General features: G+C 47.2%; 1 protein-coding gene across 1 annotated transcript; it reads left to right on the top strand.

Moving 5' to 3' along the window:
• Positions 1-667: 667 nt before the first annotated feature.
• CEP41 (centrosomal protein 41kDa) lies at positions 668-10314 on the top strand. The gene is made up of 10 exons (XM_009070818.1): positions 668-716; positions 1628-1675; positions 4865-4926; positions 5624-5708; positions 6352-6493; positions 7459-7610; positions 7865-7932; positions 8646-8760; positions 9279-9494; positions 10166-10314. Exons 1-10 carry the CDS (start codon positions 668-670, stop codon positions 10312-10314), a joined length of 1086 nt encoding a protein of 361 aa, XP_009069066.1.
• Positions 10315-10479: the final 165 nt, after the last annotated feature.

The following is a 10479-nucleotide window of genomic DNA, read 5'->3' on the forward strand; positions in this document are numbered from 1 at the left end:
CGTCCTGCGGCGGCTCCTGCGGGCTTGAAGAGCGATGAGTTCTCCTTAAAAGGCGGTAAATTCGCCTTAAAAGGCCATAAATTCGCCTTATAAGGCCTTAAATTCGCCTTAAAAGGCCATAAATTCTTGAAAAACCTTAAATTCAACTTAAAATGCGATAAATTTGCCTTAAAAGTCTTTAAATTCGCCTTAAAAGGCCTTAAATTAGCCTTAAAATGCGATAAGTTCTCCTTAAATGGCCTTAAATTATCCTTAGAATGCTGTAAATTCACCCTTAAAGGCCTTAAATTTGCCTTAAAAGGCTGTAAGTTCGCCTTAAAATGCAATAAATTCTCCTTACAAGGCCTTAAAATCGCCTTAAAAGGCTATAAATTCTCCTTAAAATGCGATAAATCCTCCTTAAAAGGCCTTAAATTCTTCTTAAAAGGCTATAAATTCTCCTTAACGGTGATAATTTTTCCCTTTCCAGCCTTTAACCCACCATTCTCCCCCTGCTTTAATGCCCTGAGTGTTTCCTCTTCCCTTTGGTTTTGCTCCTTTTCCTGTCTCTTTCCCCCTTCAACTCCCGTTCCCTGCTCCTCTTTTTTTGCCTTCTCCTATCCATAAACGTCTGTATGTTGATTTTTTCCTCCCCTTTTCCTCCCTTCGCCAGGTTCTTGCACGGAGAATGCCCCCAAACCCCAGATACCAGCACATCAAATCCCGTGTGGACACTGGTGAGTGCCACTCACGACCCCCAAACTTGGTGTGGGAGGAGGGAAAAGCAGCACAGACTTTGCTCAAAACCCACTGAATGTCTGAATTCTGTGTGGGCTGAGCTGATTCCCGTTGGAGCCTCTGCCAGAAATCGCTTTGCTTTTAGGATTTGCCTCACCAAAACACTTGGAAACTCTTAAAAATTGCCCGTTCTTCATTTTTCTTATCAATCTCGAAGGTAAACAAGCCCCAGACCTGCAGATGTACATGTGTTTGTCTGCCTTTATGTGCCCTTTGGTATATTTATGGGCATTAATGTGTATTTATTTGTGTTTATATGTAGATTTATGTGTCTTTGTGATGATTTATCCCCTCAAAACTGAAGTGAAGTCCTCTGTGCCCTTCTGTAAAGTCTTTGTGTCTCAAAACCTCTTTGTTTTTCCACCCTACTCTTCCTTTCCCCAGAAGAAATGGAGGTTTTAAAAGGGTGTTTAAATACATTTCAGCTCATCTTATGCTCTGTGTTGACAATTCCCATAGGAATTCCAAGGCTTGGAGTTCCTCCACACGTAATTGCCTTGTCTCAACCCCAGTCCTGAAGGTGAAGCCAAGAGAGTTATTTATGAGGGGATTTTGTGGTTCAATCAGGTGGATTTTTATCCCCTTAAAAAAATATTGGCAAGAGGCAGCAAATCCTTGGATTTTCCTGGAGGGAAAAGCACCAAATCTTGGGGTTTGGTGGGTTTTTTTGGCTGTTTGGACTCTGATGTAAAAGAGAATCTATAACAAATAGTTGTTTCCTTCCCAAACCCTAAAGTGAAGCCTTTAATAGGACTGGAAAACCCACAAGGATAAAAAAGAGAATACAAATAATCATAACAAAAAACAATGATAGAAAAAATAAATGGATATATTTTCCCTCTTGTTGCAGGACACAGTTTGTCCAAGTACAGAGAGAAGCTGGAAGAGATCCAAAGGAGTGAGTACCTGGGGAGGAGCTGAAGGTGTTGCTTGGGTTCAAAATGGGTCAAAACTCAAAGGACTGAGGAGCAGGAGTGGCATCCCAGGAGATTTTTGCTTGCAATTCTCCACTCCCAAGCTTCCCACAGCCATTTCTGGGAGTCAGCTGTAGGAACACACCGACTAGGATACAAAGGTGCTTCTACCTTAATTTTTGGGCACTTTCCTCTTGTTCTGTGCCTTATTTCTGCCTCTCCTAGTGACTTCAGTTGTCACCAGGACAACTTGAGCTCTTTTACCTTTGTATCATTCAGGTTTCTCTTGGAATATACTCCAAGACAGCAAACCCCAGTCTCATTCCTGGGTAACTCACTGATTCCATCAGCACCAAACAAAGAGATTTTGGAGATTTTAGGCTAGTAAAAACCCAAATTTATTCCTATTTCAGCCTTCCCCCCCCTCTCCCCCCCGAAAAAAACCTTTTAAAGCATTTTTGCTACTTTCTTTCCCCCTCCTGCCCAGATTATTCCCACACAAAGAGCCAGGAAAGCTCTTAAACCTCAAAGCAGCACTGAGTGAGGGGAAAGAAAAATGGAATTGAGTGGAAATCACTGTTAATGAGGATTAATTAGGCTTTTAAATGCCCTGTTTGAGTTCCCAGCCCCATTGCTGGGCCTGAGGTCCCAAAGCCTCATGTGAGCTGATTGATGCAAAAAAAGCTCCTTTGTCACTGCTTTATTTGTTGGGTTTTTCCAATCCCAGGGGGAATGACCTTGTCTTTCCCAAAACACTCCTGTGTGGCCTAAGATTTCTGAGCTCTGCCAACACTTTGTGCTGATCCATCAGAGGCTTTTGAGTCTCTGCTCTGAGTCTCATTTCCCTCCTTTGTTTCCTGGAGACCAAGGAGGAGCTTTCCCCCGTTCTTTTGGGGGCTGAATAGATACCTTGTGTTCCCAGGCAGCTCAGAAACATCTCCATCCTTGATTTCTCATGGATAGATGACACCATTTGGAATGACTTTAGGTGCTCAGCACAGGCAACTCTCTGTCTCTTATGTAACCCGAGAGAGGAGGACTTAAACCCATGAGCCTCCTGTGGCATCAAAAGAGCTGCAGCCTTGTCCTTTGCAGGAGTGACTTGAGGACAGCCACCAACTCTCTCCCTTTTCCCTGCTCTTCCTTCCCTCCTCTCCAAAGCCCTGAGGAGGAGGAGGAGAACCTCCTGGAAAAACACAATGGAAAACTCCACTGGATCTTTCAGGACTGTACCGGGTACGTGGTATGGCTTTTTGGAGGTGGAAGCAGCACTTCCCCTGAGCTTTGCTGACTGCTGGGAAGGAATTTTGTGGTGGGAAAGGCGAGATCTAGGAATGAAGGCTTGTTTTGGGATGAATAGTCTTTGTTTGGGGTGGGGAAAAACCATCCAGGAGCTGTTTTGTACAACAGTTCTGCTGTGTTGGTGTTTCTCTCCATCCAAGCTTTCCTGCTATTATTTCTCTCTTTGAACTGAGTTTATTCCTTGTTCCTGACATGCCTGAAAGCTCATTTTGGCCGTGGCTGAGGAGTTTGAATCAGTTGCTCCTTGGCATTTTCGGGGAATTAATTACAGAAAATAATTGTGGCTTTTTTTTGTCCAAGGATTCTGCTGTGTTGGTGTTTCTATCCATCCAACACTTCCCAAGCTTTCCTGTTGTTATGTATCCTTCTAAACTGATCTTATTCCTCACTCTTGACATGCCTAAAAGGCTCTTTTTGGCCATGGCTGAGGAGTTTGAATCAGTTGCCCCTTGGCATTTTGTGGGCATTAATTACAGGAGCTAATTGCTGTTGTTTGTATGAGGTAGAGGAGGATTTAATCACCTGAACCTGAGCCTTGGGACCAGGTGGTTTGAGGCTCGTTTTCAGTTGGCATCCTGAAATCCAGGTTGGATTTCAGACCCACTGCAGTGCACTGGGATGTTTGGGATGAGCTCTTTTTTTCCTAGGTGTTTGTTTTGCAGCCTAATAAGGATCATCCAGGGTTGGTTGCTGAGTTTGGGGACTCTGTGTTGGGAGGGGATCTCAGCATTCCTTCTCTGAACACACCTCAACCTGAGAACTTCCAGAAGCAAATTCTGCAGGAATTCTGTGTAGGAATGTGGCTTGGAGCTCTTCTCCCTTCCCCCTCATCCCTCCTTAAGCTAATGGAGCATTTAGCAGATGGTTTTAGAGGCTTTAGAATTGTTTAACTGAGTGGATTTGCTACAGATCCATTGTTATCCCTCTTAGCTGAACAGCTGGAGAGGAACCAGTTCCTTCCCTCTGTCCATTCCCCAAAGGACAAAGCTCCCATTGCTTCCCATGAGAAGCTACTTCATATCAAGATGTTCCTACTGATACAGCTCTTGGCTTCTCTCTCTCTCTTCTCGTTACACACATCCTTTTGTTTCACCTTGGAAAGCTTCTCTGCCTCCTGTTCCTGCATCTCAAGTATCCGGATGGGATTAAGCTTTCCCTCCTTGTCATCACTGTCTGCCCTGGGGCTTTGCCAGGCAATTCCAACAGACTGCTCAGTTTTTCTGCTCCCTAAGCTTTGTCTTCAGGATTAAGGTGCAATTAGTGCAGGTTTCTTGTGCCAATTAGCCATTCATTTTAGAGATCCATGGCAGCAAGTGGTAAGATTTGGAATGTAATTGGCAGATAAAGGAAACTCAGAGGATTTTAACCTGGAAGATTAAACATGTCGAGCTCAGACTCAGTCTGAGATACAATTCCACATGCTCTGGTTCTGCTGTGGTTTACACAAATGAACAGCTCGGGGAAATTCATCTGGTTTCAGGGAATTTTTGACCTCAGTGGGTTTCAAACAGTGGGAAAGGTGTGAATTCCTCAGCTGCTTCCTGGTGGAAAACACAAAGAAATACACATTTGAGGCTAAAAGCAGCTAAATCTGCTTGAATTGTGTTGGGACAAGATCTGCCTTTGGACCTGGTACTAATTAGGGTCCGTCTTTAGAACTGGTACTAATTAAGGTCTGTCTTTAGGGTCCTATTTCCCAGTCTTCAGCTTTGCATTTCCATTCCTTCACCACAAACTCAGTGCCCTGAAATTCCACCTGGTTGGAGCAGAGACTCTGAGCAAAACTGGGATTCAACCCCTTACCTGATCTTTCCCAAATCTTGGGATTGACTGGAAATTTACCTAGTTGCTCCTGTGTTTTGTGTTTGCAGATTACAGGTACAAGAAGGATGAGCTGTTTAAAAGGTTGAAGGTGACAACTTTTGCCCAGTTGGTATGTACAGATCTCTCCAAAATCTTTTAGGAACAGCATTTTTTTTCAGCTTGAAGTAACATTTTCTCTCTAGTTTTCTAGCCTTAGTGTGTGATTCCCTCTTGGCTTTTTCCTGTCTCATAGATTCCCTTTAATTAAGGCAAATAGTTGATTTCCAGAGTATTTATATGTGTGTTTCTATGTCATTTCAGTGGCAAATTGAAGTTTGTAGTGACTCTGCCTTTGAATTTAGTCCTTATTTTATCTGTCTCTTAACTTCAAAGGATCTTGAGGCCTCACAAAAGTGTAAAATGACATCAAATCTGATCTCACTGAGCTTTGTGTCAAAGAGTCACAGCCTGAACCCTCCCTGACAGCAGATTTGGCTGCAGGAGGAGGAAGGTTGTGATTCCCAGGGCTTTCTGTGGGTGATTTTAATGGAATCAGAGTATTAAAAGAGGGGAAGTTTATCAGGAAATCAAGATCTGGGTGGTACTTCTATGCTGCTGCAAGAAAACTAGACCAAACCAAGGTGTTTTCCAAGGAGAGAAGGTTAAACTCGGAGCTGTCGGAGTGACTTTCTGCAGCTTCCTATCTTGATTTCCCTGGATTGCTAACCCCAACCCTTGGCTTGAGGTTTGTTTTTCCTTAAGCTGATCTGTGCTGTCCTTCCCTGTGTGTCTATCAAGGGCTTCTCCTTTGTTTGTGTGTCCTGCAGGTTATCCAAGTTGCCTCTCTATCAGATGAAACCCTAGAAGTGACAACTGAGGAGCTCCACAAGCTGGAAGGTAACAATATTGGTTGTGAGCACAAAGGGAAGGAGCTGTAGATCAGTATCAGGGGCTCTGCTGGGCCCTGACACACAGAGGGGGCAATTCAGCTCTGAATCAGGAGGGAAAATAAACCTCAAACCTGGAGCTATTCCATGCTGAGAATGGAAAGACTCCCAGAACTTGCAGGGAAGAAAATCCTCATGCTGCTAAGCTTATTGGAGTAACTCAGGAGGTGATTTACATCACTAGTTCTGTTTGATAGACCTCTGCAACTGAGATTTTTAGCCCTTTTTTTCAGCTTTTTTTTTTTTCTTCTGGCCCCTTGAGAGCACAGTCGTTTGGCTCTGGGTGAATGATCTCCAGAAGAGGGTGAAGATAAATCCTCATGCTGCCAAGTTTGTTGTAGTCACTCAGGAGATGATATTTCTATTTGATTGAACTCTTATACTGAGATTTTTAGCCCTTTTTAAGCGGGTTTTTTTTTGCTCGTTAAGAGCCAAACCATTTGACTGTTGATTATTGTCATTGTGAGGCTCTGGGTGAATGATCTCCATAAGAGGATGAAGATAAACCTGTCACACTTTGGCCCAAGAATAGAAACTTGGCCTTAAAACCTCCTTGTTTCCTTCCTGCAGCATGTTTAACTCCTTGTGTGTCCTTGCTCTTTCCACAGATGCTGATGCTGCTGCTCCAAAGGAAGATGTTGAAGTGGCAGCAGGGACAAATGGGAAAGGAAGTCCTGAGGGAACACCTAGTTCAGTGTTGTTCCTCAACAATGCAGGAGCTGGAGAGCCATATCATTCCACACTGCAGAGGTGCCTGATTCAAACAACAGTCTCCTTCCTGTCTTAGATGGTTGTTTTTATTTAAGTCCTGATTTTCAAGTGGGTTTAGGCTGTATTTCTCATCAAGGCCTTGGCAGAGAGAGGGTGGCAGGTTTTGCTGTCTGAGGGAGTTCGGGTGAAGCTGTAACTCACCTGCTGATTGTCTAAGTGGCTGAGGAGGGAATGTGTTTGTGGGATTGCATCCATGCCCCTGGATTCAGGAATTTGGGTTGGGCTCTACTGACTTCAGTCCTGTGCCTTACTGATGAGGATCGTCATCCTACAAGGGTCTGGAGAGACAGGACACAGGGAATGGCTTCCCACTGCCAGAGGGCACGGACAGGTGGAATATTGGGTAGGAATTCCTGGCTGGGAGGTGCTGAGACACTGGCACAGGTTGTCCAGAGCAGCTGTGGCTGCTCCATCGCTGGGAGTGTCCAGGCCAGGTTGGATGGGGCTTGGAGCAACCTGGGCTGGAGCAACCTGGGCTGGTGGGAGGTGTCTCTGCCCAGGGCAGGGCAGGGGGTGGGATGACATATAATGTTCCTTCCATCCCAAACCATTCCACATCCTCTGATTGTCCTTTCACTGAGACTGAATTCAATTTCCATACCCACCATGTCACTGGGCAAGGTCAGAGACACCAGGATGGTGCTGTAAGAGGAAGCTTTGTCCCAGCTCTTCTCCAGCTGGTGCAGAGACATGGAAGTGTCCAAAGTGAGAAGTTCCACCTCAATATAATGTTCCTTCCATCCCAAACCATTCCACATCCTCTGATTGTCCTTTCACTGAGACTGAATTCAATTTCCATACCCACCATGTCACTGGGCAAGGTCAGAGACACCAGGATGGTGCTGTAAGAGGAAGCTTTGTCCCAGCTCTTCTCCAGCTGGTGCAGAGACATGGAAGTGTCCAAAGTGAGAAGTTCCACCTCAGCCTCCTCTTTCCTCTTGCAGTGTGATCAAAGGTGTTGGAGAACTGGATGTGGAAAAGGACTCTCCAAAGAAGGAGCGCACTCAGGCTAAAGACATGCCTTATCCTGACTGTCCCTTCCTGCTCCTGGATGTCCGAGACAAAGATGCCTATGACCAGTGTCACATCATTGGGGGTAGGAGCCACAATTCCACAGACACATTCCACTCTGGAGCATGTTCTCCCTGGGTTTTGTCCCCCCAAGTGGGTGCAGCACTCTCAGCACTCATCCAGTCCTTCCTGGAAAGGGATGAGGGGACTGAGCTGATGTTAATCCCTTATCCAGTGGGTTTTCCCTGGCTGTTGAGCTCTAGCAAATCCATGTCAGTAGTTTTCCAGGCTGTGGGGCCATTGGATCATTTTTCTCTCTGATTTTTTTCTCCTCTGCAGCTTATTCCTACCCTGTTGCAACTCTGTCCAGGGTCATGAATCCATACATGAACAGTATTCTGAAATATGTATCCTTTATAGAATGTGCTGGCATAAAAACAAATGGGGAGATGTTGGTGGGGGCTCCCAAAATCAGCTAGAGGCTGCCCAAGCAAATCCAGGGCTCCCAAGGAACGTGGGACAGAAGGTCCTTTACCCTGGCTGTGATGACCTTGTGCAGCTCCACTGTCTCCATTAGATGTTGGATTCTAATTCCTCAAGGTTATAAAACCTCCTGACTCCTGTGGGAGCTGCCTGAATTGGTCATTCCATGGGATTTTGGCTGCTGGAAGGCAAAGCCATCCATGAGCACTGCTCTGCTGTTGTTGCTGAGCTGCCTGAGGGATAGATCCATCAAATCCTTTGGCTTCCTGTCAGCACCTTGATGGGGATTGAGGACAGAAAGAGGATTATCAGGTAGGATCAGGCTGAGCATTTCCAAGTTGTTGACTTGCTGAGGGGAGGTTATAAACAAAACAAACAGCAGATGCTTCTTGCTATTCCCTGTTCCTAACCAACCTCCAAACAGTGCTGGGTCCAGTGGGAATTAAACTGTGTCCTGGCTAACCTCATCTACTGAGACTTCACTTGGAATCACAGCTGCAAGGAAGGAATTCCTGCTTGATGCTTTCAGACCAAGTATGGCGTCTCTCAGTCTCAATCCCAATTGTTTGTCTCTTCCTAAGATGTCTTAAGATCCCCTGCAGTCCAGCAGTGATTCCTTAACAATTCCACCTGGCAGAAAAATGCCCATGGGAAGATTATCATCGTGTATGACAACGATGAGCATTTGGCCAGTCGGGCTGCAACAACCATGTGTGAGAGAGGCTTTGAGAACATCTTCATGTTGTCTGGAGGTGAGTGGGGCTGGAGGTGAGACCTCAGTGGGGAATGGACAGGGGAGAGCAATGGTTGTGTGAGCTGGAGGTTGGAAATGGTGGATTGTGGAATCACAGGATGGTTTAGGTTGAAGGAGCCTTAAAGGCCATTCAGTTCCACCCCAGGGACGCCTCCCACCAGCCCAGGGATGGAGCAGCCACAGCTCTCCCTGGAGCTTCTCTTCTCCAGGTGGACACCCCCAACATTCCCATTCTGGCTCCAGGGCAGAGCTGCTCCAGCCCTTGGAGCATCTCTGTGGCCTCCTCTGGACTCTCTCCAGCAGCTCCACATCCTCCTGCTGTTGGTACCCAGAGCTGGAGCAGCACTGCAGGTGGATCTCACCTGAGCAGGGCAGAGGGACACAATCCCCCCTCACTTTTCTCCACCAAAACCTCCTGGGTCTCGACCTCTGTCAGTGTTTCCTTTGTGCCTGGTAAAACCAGTGATCCCACCACAGCTGGTGGGTGCTGAGAACATGTGATCTGTGTGTCTGCAGGCCTGAAGGTCCTTGCACAGAAGATCCCAGAGGGACTGATCACTGGCACACTCCCTGTGTCCTGCCAGGTGGCACCTCCCCCAGGGTCTGCCCGAAGGAGAACCACTCCCAGGCTGCCACCGACACGTGCTGAGAACAAGTGGAGATACTCTGCAGAGGATCTACAGAAGTTAAAATATTACCTGGACCAGGAGCACATCGCTTCAGACACTGCTAGTAAGCTCCGGAACATGCTGCGAGCTGATCATGGAATAGTTTGGGTTGGGAAAAACCTGCAAATTGATCTCATTCCACCCCTTACCATGGGCAGGGACACCTCTCACCAGCCCAGGTGGCTCCAAGCCCCATCCAGCCTGGCCTGGAACACTCCCAGGGATGGAGCAGCCACAGCTGCTCTGGGCACCCTGTGCCAGTGCCTCAGCACCTCCCAGCCAGGAATTCCTTCCCAATATCCCATCTGTCCCTGCCCTCTGGCAGTGGGAAGCCGTTCCCTGTGTCCTGTCCCTCCATCCCTTGTCCCAAGTCCCTCTGCAGCTCTCCTGGAGCCCCTTGAGGCACTGGAAGGGGCTCTGAGGTCTCCCTGGAGATTGGTGTTTTGCTTTAATCCCTTGGAGGCGCATCCCACAGGGATTGGCTGCTGAAAAAGAGAGCCCCAGTCCAGAACCATCCCAACCAGCAGCATCCTTAGCTCCATAGGATCCCAGACTGGTTTGGATGGGAAAGGAGCTTAAAGCCCATCCAGTTCCACCCCCTGCCATGGGCAGGGACACCTCCCACCAGCCGAGGTTGCTCCATGCCCCATCCAGCCTGGCCTGGAACACTCCCAGGGATGGGAAGCTCCCAGCTGTGCCATCAGTATCTGACTGTGGGTTGGTTTCTGCCCCCAGGCTGTCTCAGCCGTGGTTTTTCGGGCCATGATTCCAAGATTTCATCCATGAGGAGCACGTCCAGCCTCCACGGGAACACTGGCCATGTGAGATCCGTCACCTCCCGCTCCCTCAGCAGGACCAACCTCCAGCACAGGCCTTGGAAATAAGCCAAGGTGACTTCTCCCAGTGAATAAATGACTATTCAGGTTGTTCGGGAATTCTGAGCCGTGCAGCCCCATTGTGGTTTAGGAATCTGCAGGGAATCCCAGCAGTGGCAGCTCAGGTGTGGTTGGAAGCTGCAATGATGTCTCCTAGGAGCAGGGATGGCATCA

This window comes from Acanthisitta chloris, unplaced genomic scaffold (assembly GCF_000695815.1).
Source record: "Acanthisitta chloris isolate BGI_N310 unplaced genomic scaffold, ASM69581v1 scaffold2043, whole genome shotgun sequence".
In the NCBI taxonomy this organism is placed as follows: Eukaryota; Metazoa; Chordata; class Aves; order Passeriformes; family Acanthisittidae; genus Acanthisitta; species Acanthisitta chloris.